The sequence below is a fragment of the Natator depressus genome, chromosome 1, assembly GCF_965152275.1.
Source record: "Natator depressus isolate rNatDep1 chromosome 1, rNatDep2.hap1, whole genome shotgun sequence".
Classification (NCBI taxonomy): Eukaryota; Metazoa; Chordata; order Testudines; family Cheloniidae; genus Natator; species Natator depressus.
In genome coordinates, this window is record NC_134234.1 from 106,980,554 (window position 1) to 107,006,822 (window position 26,269).

Below are 26,269 nucleotides of genomic sequence, written 5' to 3' on the forward strand. Positions count from 1 at the left end.
CGGAGGCAGGGAGAATATACGCCTATAATATAAAACATTGGACAAAAGCCAAATTCAGATTAAAGGCTGGGCTGACCGTCTCTAACTCATTCCATTGTGGAAAAAATTTGGCTCCAGATCATAGTGTAGTGTTACTGTACATACCATGGGCTTGCAGTCTCCACTGCCTTAGACCTTGCATAGTCACTTACACCTGTGCAGTGTGAGTGCAAAATGTTACCCAGTCAGAATGGTAGCATTTTACCCCCACTTTGCACCCATTAGCATAGGTACAAATGACTACACATGGTGCAAGTTAGTGGAGAACCAGGCCTTATGGGCCAAATCAGGCCCTCTGGTAAACTATGGCCTTTTGCTAGAAGGGTGTTGTGACAAAGTTCCTCCTCTACCTTAGTGGGTCTTGCGCTTATTGGCGGATTTGCTCACCTTGGAGCTTCACAGCAGCCCTCAGTTTGGCCATTTTCATGAACTCACAGTCCAGGTCAACTCCTCCTGTGTCTGACCAGGAGTTGGGAGGTTTGGGGGGAACCTGGGCCCACCCTCTACTCCGGGTTCCAGCCCAGGGCCCTGTGGTATGCAGCTGTTTAGAGTGCCTCCTGGAACAGCTGTGCAACAGTTACAACTCCCTGAGCTACTTCCCCATGGCCTCCTCCCAACACCTTCTTTATTCCCACCATTGGACCTTCCTCCTGGTGTCTGATGATGCTTGTATTCCTCAGTCCTCCGACAGTATGCGTTCTCACTCTCAGCTCCTAGTGCCTCTTGCTCCCAGCTCCTCACACGCACACCACAAACTGAAGTAAGCTCCTTTTTAAAACCCAGGTGCCCTGATTAGCCTGCCTTAATTGATTCTAGCAGCTTCTTGATTGGCTGCAGGTGTTCTAATCAGCCTGTCTTAATTGTCTCCAGAAGGTTCCTGATTGTTCTGCAACCTTCCCTGTTACCTTACCCAGGGAAAAGGGACCTACTTAACCTGGGGCTAATATATCTGCCTTTTATTACTCTCCTGTAGCCATCTGGCCAGACCCTGTCACAAACCATAAAATTTTGTTTAGCGTTTTAAAAAAAAAAAAAACAACCTTCCCTGTTACCTTACCCAGGGAAAAGGGACCTACTTAGCCTGCTCTCCTATTGCTACCCTCTGGCCTGGGCTTTTCTTGCTTTTTGCCCCTGCTTTCGGCTTCCCCCCCCCCCGACCAGGCCAGACACTCTCCCCCTTTCTTTTCTTTTGTTGTTTTTTTTTTCTTTCTCCGCTGTTGCTAGAGTGCTGGCCGGCCGCCGGCCGGCTGTTAGCCCCCCCCGCCCGCCCTCGGACGCTGCTGCCGCTCCAGCTGAACCCCCCCCCCCCGAGAGAGGGGGAGGCCTGCTGACCCGGTCCCCGGAGGGGGGGAGCGGAAGGACCCAGCCCCTAGACCCAGCCACTTGCTGTTTGTCTGAGGACCCATCTCCGATTGAGAGGAATCTTATCACTTGCTCCGGCATTTTTGGAATGTAAAAAAGAAAACCCAGAACAGACAGAGAAACAGCTGTCTACGAGAGGAACGCTGCCCGGGGAACTTACAAATTGCCGTGGAGGGGGCCCAAGACTGAGTAACTTTCGAACTGTGCTCTCGTGTGGGGGGAGGCTTTGACTGTGTCGTGACTGTGTTTGTAGGGACACAGGGGGTGTGGCACGGAGCTGCCCCCCCGATCCATCTGTGTCCTCCCAACCCCCACACTACCATCTTCACAACTGCCTCCTCCACCATCATTGCTGGCTGTTTAACATCTGCCTCTGGACTTAGCTGCTCACCCTGATTCCACCGTGTGGGCCAGAAGCACCAGCCAACCAAACAGGACTCTCTGGACAAGCGTACGGTGGTTCATGGGGCCCCCCCCCAAACTGCCCATCCCACAGCCTGTCCCTTTTTACCTGACCCCAACTCCTGTTAACCACCTGCCACCGCCCCCACTGGGGCATCGGCAATGGAGGGCACCAGGGTGACCTCCGCCGCTGCCATGCCCACTGCCTCCCCAGACTCTAGGGGAGCCCCCCCAGCCAGCGGGAAACGCCAGGGCAAGAAGAAGGGAAGGGCCCCGCTAAAAGCACCAGGCCCTCCGTGGCAGGGGCCACCCCCACTGCTGCGGCCCCGCCACCGACCACAGCGTCCCTCCCCGCTGCCCCCTTCACCAGCTCTGCGGGTGTCCCTCCCTCCCCCCCAGGATGTATGCCTGGGTGGCTGCAGCCCCCCTACCTGCCGCCTCGTCATCTCTCCCGCCCACCGCCTCCACCACCATCAACAGCAGCCGGGGCCCCTTCCCCACCATGACAAGGAAGCACGGTGTCCGATGCCTCCTGGTGCCCGCCTCGCCCCACGTGGAGACCTGCGTGTGGGTGTTGGCGAGGGTGGTGGGGCCCTCGGCCATTGTGGTGGCCTCCAAAATGTATGGGAAGGTCGTCTTCTTCTTAGCATCAGAGGCTGCCGCCCAGGAGGCGGTGGAGAGGGGCCTGGCGGTGGGGGGGGTGTTTGTCCCCCTTGAGCCACTAGAGGACCTGGGCGTCCGCCTGGTCCTGACCTCTGTCCCTCCTTTTCTCCCCAATACTGCCCTGTTACCCGCCCTTTCCACCCTGGGGAAACCTGTTTCTGTCATCAGCCCTCTCCCGTTGGGCTGCAAGGACCCCACCCTCCATCACATCTTTTCCTTCCACCGGCAAGTGCAGCTTCTACTGCCATCGGCAGTGCGTGACGGAGAGGTGCTTGAGGGGTACTTCCTAGTCCCCCCCGAGGGGGCCCATTACCAGGTGTATTTCTCCACGGGGGAAGCCCGGTGCTACCTCTGCCCAGCACCCTGAGACCCGGCAGGACATTGGCCCCGTCATTGCCGACGCCCCTGGGCGCCCGATACCCGAACCCGCCCCCCCTCCTCTTTGGACCACCACTTTTCCCGCTCAGGCCCAAGGGGCACCTCCCCTACAACGCCCAGATGAGCGGGAGAGCCCCGCCCTCGCTGCTGACAGTCTGGTGGGGCCTATGGAGAAGGGTGTGGCAGAGATACCACCAGGCATGGGAGAGAGCCTGCCCCAGGGAGAATCCTCCCTCCCTTATGCCGCCCCACCGTCCCCCCCCCCCCATGTCCCTGAGCCATCGCCTTTACCCCCTGACATGACCCCTGCTAACCAGCCCCCAGATGATGCCACGGAGGGCTGGGCCCTAGTCCAGGGGAAGTGAGGCAAGCGGAAGGCTCGAGCTCCGCCTCCTCTAACTGAGCCAGAGGCCCCCCGGAAGACCAGGAAGGGGGGCACCGATGCCGAACCTTCCGCTTTGCCCACGAGTGCCTCCCATCCACCGGTGTCAGCCAGGAAAGACGAGGCAGCACCGGAGGGTAGTGTCTCCCCTCCACGGGAGACCCTCCCCTCCGAGACCCTCGAGGAAGCCCCTTCTGTCCTGACGGTACCCGAAGCCCCTGTGAACCCCGAGGCAACCGTCGTGGCGGGTGCCAGCGGGGAGAACCCCAGGGCGACGGAAGTGTCCTCTCCTCCATGTTTGAGGAGATCGAGGCCCTAGATCTGACCCCAGTCGCCCAGGGGGAGGATGACCTTTTGCCACCAAACCTCGATTTGGGTGACCTCACTCCACCCCTCTTTTCCCCATGCTCCTCCCCCTAATTGCTGCTTCTGCTCCCACCTCTGAGGAGGCCCTGCACTCCTCCATTGACCCGGCCGCTGATGGCACCCCACTGACGACCACCGAGCCTGCTCAGGTGACAGCCGGCGCCACGTGGCCGGGACATGAGTCGCCAGGGGCACCCCCCGTTGGTGCGGAGCAATCGATTTCCTTCCCGGGCGGGGACCCAATAGAAGATAATCCACCTCCTGATGCTGTGGCCGCTAAATCCACCATAGAGCCCGCGCCTGGTATCACTTAACCCTCGAGTCTGATCGGGAGGCGCCACCATCCAGCTGCTTGCCTCCCGAAACCCAGAACCTCGCCTCTGCCCCTACCCTTATCCAATTTACCTCCTGCAATGTTATTGCCACCACCGGGGCTGTCTCCTTCCCTTTCCCAACTGATTACCGCCAGGGAGCGGCCTTTGTGTTCTCCTGCCCTGACCCATTAGGAGCTGCTATCTTCCCTCGACCGCCCTCTATCGCCCCAGAGCTTGAGGCAGGCCTAGAAGTTCCAGCCCATCAGGCACCCCGACAGGGGTCCGCACCCTGCTTGTCCGTTTTAGTGGACCACGGGGCTGCACCAAGGGCCCCGCCGAGAACAACCGGGAAACCGTACCCCCACCCCCCCATGAGCTGCAAGGAGAGCTGCGGAAGTTTTTAGAGGATGTCCGTGGCTCCCACAACAAGGTACAGCTTGCTCTCCAGCGATGGGGGGATTTTTTTCAAATCCTCTGGGCCACAAGGGCCCTCATGGGGGAAGGTAAAGGGACGGGGAAGGAGGATGCCGCGGCCTACTGGCGGGTCCGCGTCTTCTGTGACCAATTACTCACCTACGGGATGGGTCAAGGACTCTTGCGCGGCCCGCTGGGGGATGCGAGCGTCCCTGGCAGTGAGAATCCCCCCCGGCGCCCCCCATGACACCTCTCACCATCGCAACGTTGAACACCCAGGGTTGTAGGATGGCTCTCCGCAGGTCCCAGGTGCTCTCCTTCCTTCGAGAGGGAGGGTACTCTGTGATTTTCCTGCAGGAGACCCATACGGATCCGACTGCTGAAGACAGTTGGCGGCTGGAGTGGGGGGACAGGGTCTACTTTAGCCATTCCACGATTCGGCAGGCTGGAGTGGCGACCCTGTTCTCCCCCGACCTACAGCCCGAGGTGCTAGGGGTCGCCGAAGCCATGCCGGGTTGCCTGCTGCATCTCCGGGTCCATATAGAGGGGCTCGTGGTTAACCTCGTTAACGTCTATGCCCCGATATCAGGCCCGGAGCGGCTGCAATTTTATCAGCAGGCGTCCGCCTTCCTCGGCACCTTAGATTCTCACGAGTGCCTTGTCCTGGGAGGGGATTTTAATACCACCCTCAAGGAGCGAGACCGCTCGGGAACCGAGCACAGCCTGGCCGCCGCGGACACCCTCCGGGAGATAGTTGAACATCACTCCCTAGTGGACATCTGGAGTGACCACCACCTGCATGACACTTCCACGTTCACCTTTGTCCGGGTGGAAGCCTATTGGTCGAGCCACTCCCGGTTGGACCGCATTTATTTATCACGCTTCCATCTCTCACGAACCCACTCCTCCAGCATTTGGTTGGCCCAATTTTCTGACCATCACCTAGCCACCGTGACAGCCTCCCTCTGTGCGGAGACACCGGGGCCGGCCTATTGGCATTTTAACAGCAGCCTGTTGGAGGATGAGGGCTTTGTGACGTCCTTCCGGGAATTCTGGCTGGCCTGGCGATCTTCCCTCGGCGCGGCGATGATGGGACCTGGGGAAGGTGCGCGCCTGGCTTTTCTGCCGCAACTACACCCGGGGCACCAGCTGACGGAGAAATGCGGCGATAGAGCAGTTGGAACGGGAGGTCTTAGAGCTGGAGAGGCGTCTGGCCACCAGCCCCGAAGACCCGCTCCTCTGCGGAGCGTGCCGGGAGAAGCGGGAGGAGCTCCAGGCCCTCGAGGACCATCGGGCCCGGGGCGCCTTTGTTCGATCCCGCATCCGCCTCCTTCGGGAGATGGATCACGGCTCCCGCTTCTTCTATGCCATGGAGAAAACGAGGGGGGCTAAGAACCACGTCACCTGTCTCCTGGCAGAAGACAGCACCCCTCTCACGGAACCGGCGGAGATGTGCGGGAGGGCCCGAGCCTTCTACGCAAGTCTTTTCTCCCCGGATCCGACCGACCAACCCTAGCGCTTGCAGAGTGCTTTGGGAGGAGCTCCCTACAGTCAGCGCGAGCAACCGAGACCGGCTAGAATTGCCTCTCACTCTGGCCGAGTTCTCGGAAGCCCTCCGTCGTATGCCCACTAATAAGTCTCCAGGCATGGACGGGCTGACCGTGGAGTTCTACCACGTGTTTTGGGACGTCCTCGGCCCAGACCTAGTCACCGTCTGGGCCGAGGCTCTGCAGAGCAGGGTCCTCCCTCTTTCGTGCAGGTGAGCTGTGCTCGCCTTATTGCCGAAGAAGGGGGACCTCCGCGATTTACGAAATTGACGTCCCGTCTCGCTCCTCAGCACGGACTACAAAATCGTAGCGAAAGCAATCTCGCTGCGGCTAGGGTCTGTGCTGGTGGACGTGATCCACCCAGACCAGACCTACACCGTCCCGGACCGCAGTATCTTTGATAACCTATTTATGGTTCGGGACCTTTTGGAACTCGGGCGTAGAGACAATCTGTCGTTCGCCCTCCTGTTCCTAGATCAGGAGAAGGCGTTCGATAGGGTGGACCATGGGTACCTCCTGAACACTCTGCAGGTGTTTGGCTTCAGACCCCAGTTTATGGGTTTTCTCCAGGTGCTGTACACTTCCGCAGAGTGTCTGGGTAAGCTCAACTGGACCCTGACCGAACCGGTCAGCTTCGGGCGAGGAGTACGGCAGTGGTGCCCCCTCTCGGGCCAACTGTACGCTCTGGTGATCGAGCCCTTCCTCTGTCTCCTCCGCAGGAGGTTGACAGGGTTGATGCTGCGGGAGCTGGAGCTGCAGCTGGTCCTGTCGGCGTACGCTCATGACATGCTCCTCGTGATCCAGGACCCCAGTGACTTGGCGCGGGTGGAGGCTTGCCAGGCCATCTATTCGGTAGCCTCCTCCGCCCGGGTCAACTTGGTCAAGAGCTCTGGCTTGGCGGTAGGAGAGTGGCGGCAGGCGAGCTCCCTCCCACCCGCGCTTCAGACCATCCGGTGGTGCGCGGGTCCGCTGCTCTACCTCGGCATTTACCTTTCTGCCACGCATCCCTCTCCGCCGGAAAACTGGGAAAATTTAGAGGGTGGGGTGATAGAGCGGCTCCGGAAATGGACGAGACTACTCCGATGTCTCTCTCCCTCCGAGGGAGAGCGCTGGTGCTTAATCAACTAGTCCTGTCCATGCTCTGGTACCGGCTCAACACCCTGGTCCCGGCCCCGGGTTTCCTGACCAACTTCTGGACATTGATTCTGGGGTTCTTTTGGTCAGGAACGCACTGGGCCCCTGTAGGGGTTCTTCATCTGCCCCTGAAGGAAGGAGGAGAGGGCCTGAAGTGTCTACACACTCAGGTCCGTGTCTTCCGCCTTAAGGCCCTACAGAGGCTGCTCTATGGTGCAGGCAGTTCGGCGTGGAGCACACTGGTGCACTCCATCCTGCACCGCATCCGAGGGCTCCGATATGACCGGCAGCTCTTTTATCTCCGGCGGGGAGGTCTTCCGCGAGACCTCTCAGGGCTGCCGGTCTTCTACCAGGACCTCCTCCGGACTTGGAAACTGTTTTTAACGACCAGTTCTGGGGCGGCCACCAAGGGGGTAGATCTCCTCGCGGAGCCCCTGCTACACAACCCCCAGCTCCGTGTGCAGGTGGCGGAGTCCCGCTCGGTGCGCCAGAGCTTGATCCTGGCAGAAGTCACAAGAGTCAGAGACCTCCTGGACTACGACCGGGGAGACTGGCTGGATCCCCTGACGCTCGCCCGGCGCATGGGGCTCTCCAGACCTCGCACCCCCCGGCGCGTACTTCAGGAGGCGAAGGCTGCTTTGCCGCCCGCTGCTCGAGCTTACCTCGACCGGGTCCTGCTCGAGGGCACGCCCCGCCCACCCTCTACCCCAGGCCCGCCGGACCTTTTAATTGGACCCCTGCCCCGCAGACCCAATCGACCCCTTCACTGCGAGCTGGCTGCATGAACTGCAGCCGGTACGCTTCCAAACCGCGCCAAGGAAACATCTATACATGCTCGTGCTCCACACCTTTCACGCCCTCACCCGAGTGTCCCGCCACGACACAAAGTGGCGAGACCTTCTGCCACCTTTGGAGGGTGAGCAGCCCTGGTGGGCCAGCCTATATTCCACCTTGGTTCCAAGCCTGTCAGGGACATCAGTTGGCGGCTCCTTCATGGAGCTGTGAGCACGGGCACGTACTTGGCGCGGTTCACCCCCGTCCCAGATACTTGTCCCTTTTGTGGTGTGAGGGAAACCCTGGCGCACGTATATTTGGAGTGCGCCAGGCTGCAGCCCCTGTTCCAGCTCCTCACAAATCTCCTGTTACGTTTTTGGTTGCATTTTTCCCCTCACCTTTTTATTTATGCACTCCCCATCCGTGGCCTCACAAAGTCGCGGGATCTCCTAGTTAACCTCCTCCTGGCCCTGGCTAGAATGGCCATCTATAAAACCAGCGAGAGAAGGTTGGCTGATGGAGTTTCCTGTGACTGTGGGGCCGTTTTCCGATCCTCGGTCCGTTCATGTATCCGGGCAGAGTTCCTCTGGGTGGCGTCCACCGACTCCCTTGATGCTTTTGAGGAGCGGTGGGCACTGTCCGAGGTTCTCTGCTCGGTGTCCCTGTCCAGGTCCCTTTGTCTGACCCTTTGATTGGGGGAGAGAGTAAGGGACCACAGCCCCAGCCATTGCTGCTGCGGACACCACCACCTTAGAGGGGTCCTTTCACACGTGGGTGCACGTGCCTCCCCCCCAGATTGTCCACCCCACAGCCTGCCCCTCTTGTTGGGTGCTTTCAGAGGAGGGAATTGTTGGTGACACTCGGGCGTGGCGCCAGGTAACTCGAAGGGGTGGAAGACCACGAGAGTCGATGAAGCCCCCTCGCTCTGGGCCACCAGGTAACTCGGAAGGGTGGAAGACCACAAGAGTCGAGGAAGCCCCCCTGCTCTGGGCCCAGGCAAGCTTGAACACTTCCCTCCCCTGAAGCTAATGAGAAAACAATTGTGACTGGTTGCTGTGTTACACATTGCATATGCTGCTGTTTTTACTTTGTAAGTGTGTTATGCAAATAAAAAAAAAACATCTTTTGCTTCAAGAAAAAAAATTACTCTCCTATAGCCATCCTATTCTCTCACAGTATAAATCAAAAATGTGTCCTAAAGGCAGCAGAATCAGCTCCAGATTGTTCTGTTGACCAGACCCCTCCCCAAATACAGAAGTTACTGGGGATGTTATTCTCCTATCTGTGGGTACCCCAGCATTCTAAGAAAGTCCTCTTTATCTTAAGGTGTCTTCAGAAAGCTGGTACACTTATGCAGAGCCCAAGGACTGCTCCCTAGGTCTCTTTTTCCCATCGCATCACATATCCTTCAGAAATAACTAACTTAAATAGCAAAGATAAATTAGAAGTTTTAAATTTTTACTGTATTGATTGGCTTTTTACACTGGTTTACATCATATTTTAACATACATGTATTTTCCTGTTTATGTTTTTAGCACCCATTTTAAGTTAATATGTAATCATCTTCCTGTAAGGGACAATTCAGCAGAATGCAGCTTCTCATAACTCTGGAGTCTCCACATAGTGGCTTCGTCAGGGATACAGAACGGGGAAGAATGCTATGGAGTATGCTGCTTGCATACAACCTTTTGTTGTCTATGGGTGAGAACCCCGTAGAGTTTCTCAAGTATCTATACTAGGCATTTTTAACTAGGCAGTTTTTAAAATTTATTGTGTGGCTGACATTTTTAAAGGTCTTACTAAGTCGAATGTGTCACAACAGTGCCTTCTCGATTCTATCTGGTTTGTTTTATAAATATGTATTTAGGATGAAAGCCATGCAAAGTAAAAATTCTTATGAAAATCACAAATCTCTTATAATAAGACGACTGCCATGTACATTTGTTACTCAACTCTGCCTAAAGTCTGGGACAAGAATGCTTTATAAATTGAGGCAGCAAAAGTAAATAATTCTCCAAATATTGAGAGATTATTATGGCATAATTGCCAAATCTAACTTTTAAATGAAAGTAAACCATACAGCCAGGGCCGACTCTACCGTTTTTGCCTCCCCAAGCAGTGAAAAAACCTGTCACCACCGAATTGCCGCTGCGGACGGCAGAACAGAGAAGCCACCACCCCTTTCTGACTGCCACCCCAAGCACCTGCTTGGAATCATAGAATCATAGAATATCAGGGTTGGAAGGGACCTCAGGAGGTCATCTAGTCCAACCCCCTGCTCAAAGCAGGACCGATCCCCAATTAAATCATCCCAGTAGGGCTTTGTCACCTTAAAAACTGACCTTAAAAACTTCTAAGGAAGGAGATTCCACCACCTCCCTAGGTAACGCATTCCAGTGTTTCACCACCCTCCTTGTGAAAAAGTTTTTCCTAATATCCAACCTAAATCTCCCCCACTGCAACTTGAGACCATTACTCCTCGTTCTGTCATCTGCTACCACTGAGAACAGTCTAGAGCCATCCTCTTTGGAACCCCCTTTCAGGTAGTTGAAGCAGCTATCAAATCCTCCCTCACTCTTCTCTTCCGCAGACTAAACATCCCCAGTTCCCTCAGCCTCTCCTCATAAGTCATGTGTTCCAGTCCCCTAATCATTTTTGTTGCCCTCCGTTGGACTCTTTTTCCAATTTTTCCACATCCTTCTTGTAGTGTGGGGCCCAAAACTGGACACAGTACTCCAGATGAGGTCTCACCAATGTCGAATAGAGGGGGACGATCACGTCCCTCGGTCTGCTGGCAATGCCCCTACTTATACATCCCAAAATGCCATTGGCCTTCTTGGCAACAAGGGCACACTGTTGACTCATATCCAGCTTCTCGTCCACTGTAACCCCTAAGTCCTTTTCTGCAGAACTGCCGAGCCATTCGGTCCCTAGTATGTAGCGGTGCATTGGATTCTTCCGTCCTAAGTGCAGGACTCTGCACTTGTCCTTGTTCAACCTCATCAGATTTCTTTTGGCCCAATCGTCCAATTTGTCTAGGTCCCTCTGTATCCTATCCCTACCCTCCAGTGTATCTACCTCTCCTCCCAGTTTAGTGTCATCTGCAAACTTGCTGAGGGTGCAGTCCACACCATCCTCCAGATCATTTATGAAGATATTGAACAAAACCGGCCCCAGGACCGACCCTTGGGGCACTCCACTTGATACCGGCTGCCAACTAGAAATGGAGCCATTGATCACTACCCGTTGAGCCCAACAATCTAGCCAGCTTTCTATCCACCTTATAGTCCATTCATCGAGCCCATACTTCTTTAACTTGCTGGCAAGAATACTGTGGGAGACCATGTCAAAAGCTTTGCTAAAGTCAAGGAACAACACGTCCACTGCTTTCCCTTCATCCACAGAACCAGTTATCTCGTCATAGAAGGCAATTAGATTAGTCAGGCATGACTTGCCCTTGGTGAATCCATGCTGACTGTTCCTGATCACTTTCCTCTCCTCTAAGTGCTTCAGAATTGATTCCTTGAGGACCTGCTCCATGATTTTTCCAGGGACTGAGGTGAGGCTGACTGGCCTGTAGTTCCCAGGATCCTCCTTCTTCCCTTTTTTAAAGATGGGCACTACATTAGCCTTTTTCCAGTCATCTGGGACTTCCCCGATCGCTATGAGTTTTCAAAGATAATGGCCAATGGTTCTGCAATCACATCCGCCAACTCCTTTAGCGCTCTCGGATGCAACGCATCTGGCCCCATGGACTTGTGCACGTCCAGCTTTTCTAAATAGTCCCGAACCACTTCTTTCTCCACAGAGGGCTGGTCACCTCCTCCCCATGCTGTGCTGCCCAGTGCAGTAGTTTGGGAGCTGACCTTGTTCGTGAAGACGGAGGCAAAGAAAGCATTGAGTACGTTAGCTTTTTCCACATCCTCTGCCACTAGGTTGCCTCCCTCATTCAGTAAGGGGCCCACACTTTCCTTGACTTTCTTCTTGTTGCTAATATACCTGAAGAAACCCTTCTTGTTACTCTTAATATCTCTTGCTAGCTGCAACTCCAGGTGTGATTTGGCCTTCCTGATTTCACTCCTGCAAGCCCGAGCAATATTTTTATACTCATCCCTGGTCATTTGTCCAATCTTCCACTTCTTGTAAGCTTCTTTTTTGTATTTAAGATCAGCAAGGATTTCACTGTTAAGCCAAGCTGGTCGCCTGCCATATTTACTATTCTTTCTACGCATCGGGATGGTTTGTCCCTGTAACCTCAATAAGGATTCTTTAAAATACAGCCAGCTCTCCTGGACTCTTTTCCCCCTCATGTTATTCTCCCAGGGGATCTTGCCCGTCAGTTCCGTGAGGGAGTCAAAGTCTGCTTTTCTGAAGTCCAGGGTCCGTATTCTGCTGCTTTCCTTTCTTCCTTGTGTCAGGATCCTGAACTCGACCATCTCATGGTCACTGCCTCCCAGGTTCCCATCCACTTTAGCTTCCCCTACTAATTCTTCCCGGTTTGTGAGCAGCAGGTCAAGAAGAGCTCCGCCCTTAGTTGGTTCCTTCAGCACTTGCACCGGGAAATTGTCCCCTACATTTTCCAAAAACTTCCTGGATTGTCTGTGCACAACTGTATTGCTCTCCCAGCAGATATCAGGGTGATTGAAGTCTCCCATGAGAACCAGGGCCTGCGATCTAATAACTTCTGTGAGTTGCCGGAAGAAAGCCTCATCCACCTCATCCCCCTGGTCCGGTGGTCTATAGTAGACTCCCACCACGACATCACCCTTGTTGCTCACACTTCTAAACTTAATCCAGAGACTCTCAGGTTTTTCTGCAGTTTCATACTTGAGCTCTGAGCAGTCATACTGATCTCTTACATACAGTGCAACTCCCCCACCTTTTCTGCCCTGCCTGTCCTTCCTGAACAGCTTATATCCATCCATGACAGTACTCCAGTCATGTGAGTTATCCCACCAAGTCTCTGTTATTCCAGTCATGTCATATTTCCTTGACTTTGCCAGGACTTCCAGTTCTCCCTGCTTGTTTCCCAGGCTTCGTGCATTTCTGTATAGGCACTTGAGATAACCCACTGATCGCCCCTCTTTCTCAGTATGAGGCAGGAGCCCTCCCCTGTCACGCGCTCCTCCTTCCTCCCGGTATCCCACTTACCTCAGGGCTTTGGTCTCCTTCCCCCGGTGAACCTAGATTAAAGCCCTCCTCACTAGGTTAGCCAGCCTGCTTGCGAAGATGCTCTTCCCTCTCTTCGTTAGGTGGAGCCCGTCTCTGCCTAGCACTCCTCCTTCTTGGAACACCATCCCATGGTCAAAGAATCCAAAGCCTTCTCTCAGACACCACCTACATAGCCATTCGTTGACTTCCACGATTCGACGGTCTCTACCCAGACCTTTTCCTTCCATGGGGAGGATGGACAAGAACACCACTTGCGCCTCAAACTCCTTTATCCTTCTTCCCAGAGCCACATAATCTGCAGTGATCCGCTCAAGGTCATTCTTGGCCGTATCATTGGTGCCCACGTGGAGAAGCAGGAAGGGGTAGCGATCCGAGGGCTTGATGAGTCTCGGCAGTCTCTCCGTCACATCGCGAATCTTAGCTCCTGGCAAGCAGCAGACTTCTCGGTTTTCCCGGTCGGGGCGGCAGATAGATGACTCAGTCCCCCTGAGGAGAGAGTCCCCGACCACCACCACCCGCCTCCTTCTCTTGGGAGCGGTGGTCGTGGAACCCCCAACCCTAGGACAGTGCATCCCATGCCTTCCAATCGGCAGAGTCTCCTTCTGCTCCTTTCCCTCAGACGTATCATCTGGTCCACTCTCCACATTAGTACCTGTGGAGAGAACGTGAAAATGGTTACTTACCTGTATCTGCATTGCTGGTACATGGATGTTCCCCTTTTTACTTCTGGAGGTCACATGATGCCAAATTTCTTCACCATCCTCCTGTCCCCAGTGTGCAGCCTGCTCTGAATCTTCAGAACCTTGTGCCCGTAGAAGCATATCCTGACGTCTGTCCAGGAAATCTTCAGTTTCTCTTATGCAACGCAGGGTCAATACCTGTTGCTCCAGACCTTGAACCTTCTCTTCCAATATGGAGACCAGCTTGCACTTTGTACAGACAAAGTCGCTTCTGTCCTGTGGAAGAAAGACAAACATAGCACATCCAGTGCAGGTCACAACAGCTGAACACCCCCCCCCCCAATATTACCTTCCTTCTACGAGCTTCCTCAGGAGTTGTAGTAATTACTCAGAGAATCCAGCAAGATGTAAGCCTCAGTGGGCTCTCCCCAGGCGAACTCCCAGGCAAACTCCTGCTGTTAGCTGCTCAGCTGTTAGCTACTCAGCTGGTTTTCTGCTGACTGGCTTTTTATACAGTCAGGCCCACTTAAGGCTCACCTGGAACAAAGCACTCCCAGTTCCCGCCCTTTTCAAACAACCAATCAAGCACACAGTCAAACTGTCCTCATAACAAACACTCAGATAGGAACACTCAGCTACTCACAACAAACAAACATCTAGATATTCACCTGGGGCCTGGAGCCCGTCCTGCATACAGCCTCCAAACAATGAATGTTATCAGCTCTCTTGTGGCTTTCATAGGATACTAAATGCTCTGTGAAAGTGCCCCTCCCTTGTAGCAGTTGCCAGTCATCTGTCCATCAGACCCTGTTTAGAGAAAGACTCTCTTATAACTTCTTTTTGGGAGATGCAGCACCCCTAACCTACATGGCTAGTCTCACAGTGTGTGCTGAAAGCTGGGCAGGCAGGCATTTGGCTGGCTACGCCTCCACCTTGTCAGCCCCTTTTGGGCTTGTTAGAACCATAGGTAACATTATAGCTCCCCTTTCCCCCAAGGAGTACAAATAGTGGGGGTCTATCTGCTCCTTGTACGCTCTCTCCCTCTTTGCACATCTGCACAGAGGGAGCCAGAATCAGCACTAACCAAACTGCTCATTCATTCAGGTCTACACTACAAAGCCTATGTCTGCATAGCTATCCCAGCTTAGCCCCCAGGACAGATGCAGCATGCCAACAGAAGGAATTTTTCTGCCAACATAGTAACACCGTCTCCCTGAATGACATTAGCTTTACCAACAAAAACATTCTGCTTTTGGCATAGTTGTGTCTGCACAGGGCTTTTGCTGGCATAGCTGTGCTGGAGAGGGAGGATGGTCCCCCCCCCCCCCCCACACACACACACCTTGATCAACATAGCTCTGGATCAAAGAATATTTTCACATTGGCCTACATTAGGAAAAACTAATAATCAGATCTACATGATAGTGAACATATGATTGAATCTTAATATTCAGAAGGGTGCACTGTCATTTTGCATATATTGTAGAGAATACACAGAACAGTTTTTCAAAACCACCTGCTCTATAAATGTGGCTGGTGGCCAGGGCTGTGTCTGTTCTTTGTGAAAAGTCCTTCCCCAAATGTGTACAAATGTAGGTTCCAGTTTCTTTCCAATGAGAGAGACACATGTTGCTCCCCTTAGTTTCAATGGGAATTGTAAACATGCAGAATTTGGCCCTTGATATGTAGGTCAAGTGCTGAAGTTATGGTAATCATGCATCAAATAAAAAAAGACCAGGCTTTCTTAGGTAAAAAAGAGGCTGTCTTAGCCAAACAATTCTCAGAATATTTGGAGAGTACATCCACACCTACATGCTTTCCTTCCTCTCGGACAGCTGCCAATCTACATCTCCCCATCCTCTGGAAACCCAGGCCAATTAAGGTCTTAAACTTTGACTTCATAGAAGACTTACTGCCCAGTATTCTTAGTCGCTGCTGGATTGAAGGCAGCCAGAGCTTCAGGTGACTGCTTCCCATCACACCCCGACAGTCCCTGCGGCGTGACTGCCTGCAAAGGTCAGGGCTCAGCCTCTAACCTGATGACAAGCAGATCAGTGCTGGTGTAATCCGTGGCACCCAACCAGCAACACTCTCCAGGCTGGTTTTGAATGATTTGTTTATACATTTTGCTAGGAGAATAATTTGGCATGCCCAGGACACAAGGTGTATTCTTTTTTAAATAAAGCCATTTTTGAGTGATTACACTTGCAATACAGAGTAATACATCTGAAACCACTGAAATGCCCAGGTGTCCTCTTTCTCTATAACACATGAACAGGCTCTTTTTCTTTTCTTTTCTTTTTTTTTTAAAGAAAGCAAAAGAAAGAAACACTTCCAGGTTCGGATTTTATAGACAATGTTTCAGATCAGCATGAGATTTTACAGCTGAGTGTAAATCCCCTGAAACTGTGCTTATAAATGAACTAGCAGATCTCACTGGTGATGCTATAATGTTCTGCTTTCAAAGGCGTGTTTGGAATCCAAAATTAACTCTCAAGCCAGAATCTCAGGTCAGATACCCTAATATGCCACCCATTGCCATACCACACAAGTATGAGGTTTGTCAGCACTACCAGTCAAACCTTAGCTTTACATTAAGCTCCCAGACTTTCTAAATCCCTCTGTAAATCTTAGCCTGGCATAGATGCTGTGACTGAGAGAAAGAATAAAGTTGATAGCAGCGACTACAGTTATTGTCGAGGTATAACATGAAATTCTGCAATAGTATCAAAGACAATGTGGGGCATGCAGAATCTGTTGATAGCATGTTGCAATATTTTGATTATAATCTCCTTAATTTTTAAAGCTGCATGTAAGGAAATGGCCTATATTTCCTGTTTTTGATATACTAGTAGAATTGTACTGGGAGCCTTGTTCTGTGTTTGGCTTTGTTCTCTGTCAGAATACCAACTGTTAGGGGGTTTGAATGGGCATCCAGGGATGACAATGACTTAAGTGGATTATTTTGTGTTAAATGCTAGCAATAAAAAAAATAATTAATACATACAGAAGCTTGAGTGGTTAGTGAGTGTTTGTTGTTGTTTTAATGGTTTTTGCTTGAGAAAACCGGATTCAGGTCAAAACTGAAAGTCTCTCCAAATTCTCTGCAGAGAATTGCTTTTTGTTGGCTGGACATGCACTGGCATAAGAAATATTGTCTTGGGACAAAATGTTTGAGAACAGAGAGGACAAAATATTCTTTGTGTTGGGACACATGAGTTTTATACTTTCATTTTTACATACATTTGATTAATATTAAATATGCTAATGTTTTATGCACAAGGTTCACAGACATTACTGGCAGTTTCACATTCTCTTATTTGTACATAAATAGTAAAGTCTATCTTCATCTGCAGCAAAATGTTACACATTAACTCCATTCTCTTCTCCAAACACATGTAACTCCCATTGACATTAGTAGGAATCACCTGCACTTAAGGAGAGCAGAATACACTCCAAAAGAATTTCATTGCTTGCTCTGCATATAATATAAGGAAAAGATCACTCTAACCTTAAATTACTTATTTTTAAATGGTCTTCAACATACCATGGGAAATTATTTGTGTGTCTAATATCCAGTACATACTAACCCAGTCTGTAACTCCAGTCTGTCATTGCTTTTGCGTACTCATTAGGTCTGATATTGCAGTCCTTACTCACACTGAGCCCTTACTCATGTGAGTATCCCAACAGAGCTCAATGTAGAGTTAAAGAATAATGCTCAAATAAATCAACCTTTCAATGATATAACTGTGCAAAGCCAAAGTCATTAATGTGTAATGCATATGATAGCTAATGACTAGTGATGAAGAAAATGACTTAGAATCAGTTTAAATAATGAAGAGCTGAAGGATTAGTAGTAATGACTAAACAATAAAACTTGATCAATAAATGATTTAACTTGATTACAAACTATAATTCTCACTGTCCCTTGGTCTGACTGTGTTTAGACACTGTAAAAACTGTCTCTTGGCTATTGAGTGAATATATTTATACAAATAAAAACACCCTGCACTTATGGTGTAAGACCTTCCACCTGAAGATCTCAAAGCACTTTCTGTAATTAATCTTCACTGTAACAAGACTTAGGATTTCAAAATAATATGGTTGCTTTAAGATGATAGTTGCTATTTAATGGCAAGAAATTGCAAGAAACTTCCTAGACCAGGGGTTCTCAGACTTTTTCTTTTTGAGGCCCCTCCCAACATGCTAAAAAAACTCTATGGCTAGGTAGTGCCACAACTGTTTTTCTGCATATAAAAGCCAGGACCAGCACTGGGGTATAGCAAGCAGGGCACTTGCCTGGGGCCCCACACCAGAGGGGGGCCCCACAAAGCTAGGTTGCTCAAGCCTGAGCCCCAGGTGGCAGGGCTGGGAGCCTGGGGCTTCAGCCCCACACAGTGTGGCTTCAGCTTTTTGCCCCAGATCCCAGCAAGTCTAACACTGGCCCTGCTTGGCAGCCCCCCTGAAACCTGCTCATGGCCCTCCAGCAGCCCTTGGACCCCTGATTGAGAACCATTATCCTAGACCATCACCAAGATATGAGAGATTAATGCCACCTCTGACCTCAGATTGTTCTTCAGCAGACTTCTTGAATTTTAAGCTACAGTTTTGGTTCTTACCTTCAATTTAATTGCACAAGCTCCTGAAATGTCATTTAATTGTTAACACAGTTTTAAGATAGTCAGCTCAGTTTTCAATAAGTCAGGTTTATTCACATAAACAATTAAATACATTTTTCTCAAAAATTATAGAAATCAAATAAAAAATACTTTGTATATCTCTAAACTTTTGTCCCTAGAGTTTGGGCCTTTTTGAATGACAATGTCTTATGTCATACTCTAACTTGATTGCCCTTCCATCGTGTGTGTGTATATATATATATATATATATAGCATTGTTTACATAACATTTTAACTAGAATTTTTTTACAAATTTACACTTAAACACTGGGGGGGAACCTTATGTTACAATTTCATAATAATTTCAAAATAAATGACAATGCAGTAACACTACATCAGTGAATTATAAACATTTATAGATGGAAAAGTGGAAAATGTTACCTCTAAAACTCAGAAGTACAAAAAGCCAAACCCAGGCAAGAAGAGCCCAACCATAATCCAGAATGGAAAATTAGGGTCAGTCTCAAATATTTTCCCATTGGGTTCTCTACCTTCTAGATACACCTTCCAGATTTTTCTTTTGGTTATCCCAAGAATTTTTCTACTTAAAGGACATAAAAAAGAGGAAAAGGAAATTAGAAACTTCCTAAAATTATGGAAACAAACAATTGGTGTCACTACTTTAGTTATGAGTATTGTTACAACTTTCAAATTAAAAGCTGGAAGGAAGGATGTCACATAAACCATAGCCTCTGAACATTTTCCAATACCTGTGTAAACAACTGCATTTTCCCCCACAAGTAAACAAATATACCAGCTTCCAAATTTCCAGTGAATTTTCTTTTTAGCAATAATGTTTACCAAATTCAAACCCACACCACCAATTAAGAGAAAAACTCTTTGTTGTTAGTGATTACAAAATGGCCATGACTTAGTCACTCCTGTATGGTATAGTCTAAACATATTCTCCTTCTCAAATGGTGCAGAATTCCGTGAATGAAGTGGGGGAGTATTATGTCTGGGAGATTATTTTCTGAAACAAATATGAAATCTTTTGGGAAGCTGAAGACACAATTTCAGTTCCTAGGACACATTTTATCAATTTAGCTATCAGGTTTCATCAAACTTGGGGAAAACTTTGAATCCAAATTAATTTAAATCTTGTATGCCCTAAAACTAACACAAAAGGAACTTAAATGTATGAGAGCCATGAGAGCCTCACAACAAATGTGGGTGTTTGCTTTGGGAATCTAAATTATTGCATGCAATAAAACTTAGAATATACTGGATATGTCTTGACAATACAATAACAATTAATACCAGGTATTGAATGGCCCACTGCATTGATATACATGACTTATACAATACCCCCCCAAAGAATTCAGCAGCTGTGCTTATGTAATACAGATGTTTGCTGGAGGCATCAAAAAGATGTATGAGACATACTACTCACAATGTGAAGTTATAACAACATTTAGAAATTCTATATCCGTGTAGAAAATCTTGTCACAGTAGTTCGTAGTGTTAAACCCGTAATGACAGTTTTGAAATTTCCTAAAATTTAGATTCAATGCTTTTTTAGGCTGTTACGGTTTTTGCTAAAATGTGTATAACTAGGAACTGGAAATCTACTAATCCTCCTCCTTGGAAAGAATGGATTAAGAAGGCCTAGTCTTTGCTTGGTACAACTCCCAGTGAGCTTACCATTCCAAGTATATGTTTTACTATTTTCTCTTATGTACTGTAGCTGACTTTATTTAACATTTTTGTGTGCATTCTGTTTTCAGGGTGGAAAATCTTACACAGGACCATGTGGAGGAAGAGACTGTAGTAGGGGATGTGAATGTTTCCCTGAAAAAGGGGGCCGTGTAAGTACCAATGTCTTCCTGTCCAGACACTTGTATGTTGCACTGTAGAGGCCAGATCCAAAACCCACTGACATCAGTGAACTTTGGATCAGGCTGTAGGAGTTATGTATGTTAAATAATACTCTTGCTGAAAAAGAATAACTTATTATTTTACTTCACTATAGTTCCTATAGCAGTTTTTAGATTGTTTGAATGAAGCAACTAAATGCATATCTGAAACTAAGATTTAATTAAGAAAGAAACATTCTGGAACAAAACGCAGTACATGGCACTTGCGTGGAGGATTACAGGATTATTATCAAAGGTCTCTTTCATTATGCAGCGTATTAGAACTAAGTTATATGGCAAACCACTTCTTCCTGGCTTTTTATGAGGCAAAGCTGGCCTGGATCATATGGCAATGTTAAGCAATTATAAAACCATTCAGTAACCTTCAGTTTTATCAAAATGTTTCTAAAAATTGGGCATGGGGGTAAATGTATACTGAGTCCTCATTATTTGCATTAAAGCAGAAGAATATCAGGCTTGTGGGATTTAGAACTTCCACGGGAGGGGAGCCATTTGGGACTGTGTAGAATGCATTGGCACGAAGCAGAAGGGGCTGGAGCAGTGTTTTGAGGGGAGCAAGAAAAGGATTGCAGGATGGGGCAGTCGCCATGCAAAGCTCCTAACCTGTGCAAGGGTGCACATCCAATCCTGCATGATTTAGGAGCCCTAAATGGCAGACTCTGCTACATCTGATACAGTAATTCAGCCCTTTCTGGCCCCTACTGCTAAGAAAAGGTTAAGAGAGGCAGGCCACACATCCTTGCTCCTGTCTTGAATCCCATCTGAGCTCCCTTTTTCCACTTTCCACTCAGTTTGTGCCACTTCAATTTCTTGTTATAGTCCTTGGGCTTGACCCTGCATGACAGTAGAAGAGGAAGGGTGGTAGGCCACAAAAGATGTTGGGCCTCCTCTGCATAGGGTGTTGCTACTTGCTGTCCTGGGACGTAGATGATGAAGCAACACATTACCAGCAGTATTCCTGCTCACAGCAGAAGTACTGATTGCCCATATCAACATCAGGAGAATGCCTCATTACCATATAGTGGATTAGCACGGAAGAACAGTGTAGTAGTTATGTTCAGTCACCATGCCCCCGGAGGCCTTTTGGATATTGAGCCCCCATATGGAAGGGGATATGTGCAAGGTCATTAAGTGCTTTTAATTACAATGACTAGATCCTGCTCCAGTTGAAGCTGGTTTGGGAGCAGGGGCCACTGACTTAATTGGTGCACATTACTCTCTCTGCAGCTACTGCCTCTATACCTATTCAGTCAGCATGCTTCGCTCAGCAGGTGTGCATCTTCCCTGCACATCCTTCTTGGTGCACTGTAGGATAAAACTTTTAGTGGTGGTAAAAGGATTCATGAAGTTGGGTGGGTTGTACTTTTTTTTTCCTTTGTAATTTTGTTTATTATCATCTTTGTGACAGAAGCCAAGTATCAGATTTCTTATAGCCATTAGAGATGGTGGAAAGAGTTACTTGCTGAAATACTGCCAAGTACTGTGACTAAAACATTTTGCGTTTTTGTATTGGCTTACCAACCCTTATTTCACAGGTTGCTGAATCTATTCAAGAGGAGAAAAGAGCAACCAAACAAACAACTGTGTAGGGCAGAAACTTGAAAATATTAAAATAGCAAAGTAGAAACTCACTAATGTGCCCTAGTGAGTGGAAGCCCACTATAAATTAATTTATGAAAACTATCAAATTAGGGCAGTTCTGCAGCACTCACTACCCTCAACTCCCTTTGACTTAATTGAGAGTTGAGCAGGCTCCTGATGCCATTAGGTCATAGGTAAGCAAACACTGAAAGCCAAGGAAGATCTATTACAAAACATACTCTCCTCATTTATTTTGTTATTTGTGGTTCAGTTTTAATTAGAAATGTGTGAATAATGGGAAAAGGGTATATTTTATTTTATCCAAAGAACTTCACAACATGTTTACAAAATTATTTTTAGTTCTGTAAAACATCACTTTGACACCGTGTGCATTGGATGCATTTAGTATTTGTTGGCCTCTTCGGCTGTCACAGGCTCAACTGTACATCTGGTTTAAGCAACAACGTTTTGCCACTAGAGACTCTGGTTAAATTGGCATAGAGTTTGCTCTCATGATAGTCCTCAGAGGGAATATTTGTTCAAACAAAACCTCAGTATAAACTGGCCCAGTGCTCATTTTCTGTTCTTGAGGTGACTCACTACATGCACAATAGGCATGTTGCCTATTAGTTATCATTCACAACGAAGTCTGGAGAAGTTGCATGGAGTCTGCTTGTCCCGTGACTAGCTGTGGCTGGCATAATCAGCCTCACTTTGAAGGGCATTTGGAATTCAGCGCAGTCAACAAACCATTGGATAAAGAAAACATGAAGCTCTGATGCTAATTAGCATTGCTGCCACTGGGTACAATTTAGAATTTGGTGGAGAACTCTTTCTTAATAAGAAGTCTTTCAAGCCAGAGAAGCAGTACCACTCCTTTGGATTGCTGCTAATGACTATACATCAAAAACTTCTGACTGAAGTTAATTCATCAGTACATTAACAACTTTACAAATAATTGTGAAAACATCTGTGCTGGCTGGAAAGACCTAAAGGGAAACTTGTCATTAATTTTACATATATAAAGTTTCAGTCCTTTCTGCCTTACTTTGCAGCTCCTGCCACAATCAACTCCTCCCTTCCTCCACCCTGAGTCTCTATGCTGCTTAGTACTGGTACCTGGCCAGGAGCAGATGTAAGAGAGCAGGTGCCAGAGAGGCTTCCTGAAGAGCAGGTGCCCCTAGTGACTCAGAGGAGCTAGTACAGCTCCTGCTAACCACCTGGCTTGATGAATGAGGATCCAGCTGGGTTGCAGGAATGAGTGCCAGGGCTGCCAGAGGCATGAATATCATGTGACATGGATGACAGTTGGGAGCTCTAGGTCTCCATCCCCCCGACCATGCCAAACATGGGGAGGAGTTGCTGGAGCATGCTGCCTATTGGTTGTGGTGTGTGGTTCCTATGAAACTATTGCCAGGTGGCACAAGTTAGAGCAACCCCACTGGCAGATCTTGTGCAAAGAACCAAGGAGCCATCACTGTTTGCTGGTTTTCAGCTTTTCCTCCTTTTCTTATCTCATGGCTGTTCCAGGTGGCCATGTGAGGGCAGAAGCCATACTTTAAGGGCTACCCTAGGGTCAAAGAGAGTCAAATGAGCTCCTGCAGACTTGCAGGGAAGCAGATAAAGAACCAGCCAGAGCCACTATCCTCATTCCCCTGTAATACCAGTGGACTTCCTGCTGAGCAGCTGAAAGGGAAGAGACACCAGCTGCTCAGAGTGCTCTTTGCTCACATCAGAGCTGCTTCTGGAGCTGCACAGGAGGTGATTGTGAAGGTAGTGGGGCCCAGATCTGCACAGGAACTTAGGCATTGCAACTCCTCACTTTTAGGCACCTAGCTGCCCTGTGGAATCCACAGCCCCTGATGAGGTGCCTAGGTTCCCTATACAATGCATGGGGGAAGAGAGTCACCTGAGAATGCAATTCACAAAAGCCAGCACACTAGGCAAGGAGCTGCCTAAGCTAACCAATAGTAGATGCCAACAAGATAGGTGTGTCTTAAGTTGTACCCCTCTTTGGGAGTTAGGCATCCAAATCCAGGCTAGATCAAGGTGCCTGTCTCTGCTTGGGATCCACAGTAGTGAAGTCTCTCCTGGAGTCAGATGTCTAAGCCATTTCTTGCAAGAACAGCACAGCACTCACCTAACTCCACATAAAATGGCTGGGAGAGGAAGGAGAAGGTTGAAGAGGCCTCCCTTATAACCTTTAGCCCAGTGATTAGGGCATTCATCTGGAATATGGGAGACTCCAGTTCAATTATTTCCTCTGCTGTATGAGAAGAAGCAGTCGGAACAGCGGTTTCCCGAACCAGTGGACTATGGGATATTCTGAATGGGTCTCTTTCGAGCTCTCCTGTTGAAGCCATAAACCTGTGTATGAATAATTAAATATGCACTGGGTGAGTGAGAGTGATGCTATAGTCCAGGGGCTACAGCACTTCCCTGGGAGGGGGGCAGGCCTCTGTTCAAATCCTTTCTGTCCCTCAGGCAGGTGGGGAAATGGAACCAGGGTCTCCCAGTCCCAACCATTGGATTAAAGGTCTCCCAGCTTTTTTGTGTGAAGATAGGTGTGCTCTGAGCACACCTATTGGATTGGCCCTTGAAGAGGAGAGGTGTTGCCCCAGTTCTCTTCTCCTGGTTTGAGGGTCACATTGGACTGAGAGAGAGCTTAGGTGAGAAAGAGAGAGAGAGAGAGTGTCTGGATGCCTCCCAGAGGCAGAAACTTAGGTGCCTCAGGGACTTTGCAGAAAAATTGTAGGTGCGGAGGGATTTTAGGCATTTACACATGAGCAGGGGGTTTCAGGATCTTAGTGGCCCTAAATTTTGGATTTAGGCACCTAACTCTCACTTTAGGCATACAAGTTGTTTTGTGGATTTGGGCATGGGTCCCCTCTACCACCTCCCCATTGTGACAGGTCTGATTCAAACACTTCAGTTTAAAGGTTTCAGGGCATGGCTCAGGGTTACATTTTCAATTCATAATAAAATACACATTTTCTTCTTAAATGAGTGAAAGCTCAAAATTGTGGCTCTTGCGGGTCAGACTGCTTCCTGTCTGGCCTCATAATTTGAATCTTTGGAGGGGAGGATAAAGGGAACTTTGATTGAGCCAGTTCCTCTGAATTTTTTGGAGTGTTTACTCCTTTATTCCCTTCTCCCTTTTCTCTGTTGGCTGGTCCTTTGGAAGTCTGAGTGCAGTCAGACTGTGCGTCAACTAAATATGGATATTCTTTGCACAGGAACTATCACAGGGTGTCTGGCTCTTCAAGATAATTGGACTCAGCCCCACTTGACTAATCAGCTACCTCTCAGCTGTGACTGTGACTGTGAGGATAGGGATGAGGTGATAGCCTGAAGATCACCTGGTCCTCATAAAAGCCAGCAAAAGTTCAGTTGATCTGTAGAAAACAGGAGTCCTCAGGTTGGAGGAAGACCCCAGTTTATGAGAGACTCTTAAGTGGATGACTTGTGGAAGTAGTCCTGCAAGGCAAAGGCCGGGAAGGAGAAGGGAGCAGAGGGGCTTGTCCTGTCTCCCAAGCAGATGGCCTGTGGAGTGTAACCCCGTAGAGATTAGACGGGGTCTTGCAGAAGGCCCCAGATCAGAGGGAAAGGATGTGAGTGATCTCTTGAAGAACTAAAACTAACACTTGGAAGAAAAGGGATTGAAGTCCTATGGCTGGAGATGTTCTTTGGTACAGGGGTTGGTGAGTTAGTCCACTCGTTTAAAGAAACCAACAGTTTAAAGTATGTTTAGGATTATAAATAGGAATGAAGCCACATGTTCTCATAAAGCACTAACACCTACACAACGCAGCAGCATGTTTGTTTAGCACCACACACTATTGTGAACTTATGGCTCTGTTCTTTGCAAGGAGTACTGAACCCAGTTCAAGGTCTCCATCCTGATATTCAAAGCTCTCTGTACAGCTAGATCTTGCTATCTGAGAAATCACCTCTCTCTCTCTCTCCATTACTATGACCTTCCACCACAGCAATGTTCCTGTAGAACAGTGAATCTGTCAGCTAGTAGGGTAAGTGATGGAGTCAGTTCCATTGATTTTTATAGATCTTGAGGGCCTTTAGCACCTATTCGGAGGTGTTCAGTTCTATCTCTGAGTGAGTGGGCAACACCCCTCTGGATTTGGCCCTTAATAAAGGTTACTCAGGTAGGTAAGGGCTGCAGGGCTGGTTCCATAGTTTGAATATAAGCAACATTGCACAGAATTAGAGTGTGTGTGTGTATGTGTGTGTGTGTGTATATATATATAAATCCATGATACTCCCACATCTTGAATACTGTGTGCAGTTCTGGTCACCCCATCTCAGAAAAGATATATTAGGATTGGAAAAGGTACAGAAAAGGGCGATAAAAATTATGGGTATGGAACTACTTCCTTATGAGGAGTGACTGGAGCTGTTCAGCTTGGAAAAGAGACAACTAAAGGGAGGGGATATGACAAAGGTCTATAAAATCATGAATGGTGATGAAAAAGTAAATAAGGAAG

The 26,269-nt window shown here is 48.8% G+C and overlaps 1 protein-coding gene across 3 annotated transcripts in view; it reads left to right on the forward strand.

Moving 5' to 3' along the window:
* Window positions 1-26,269, forward strand: part of COL4A2 (collagen type IV alpha 2 chain) — a 244,435-nt gene that overhangs the window by 47,391 nt on the left and 170,775 nt on the right. For all 3 annotated transcript variants that reach the window (XM_074963584.1, XM_074963593.1, XM_074963603.1), the window contains exon 4: window positions 20,037-20,117. In XM_074963584.1, coding sequence (XP_074819685.1) covers window positions 20,037-20,117 — 81 coding nt within the window. The remainder of the gene's footprint in view (window positions 1-20,036; window positions 20,118-26,269) is intronic.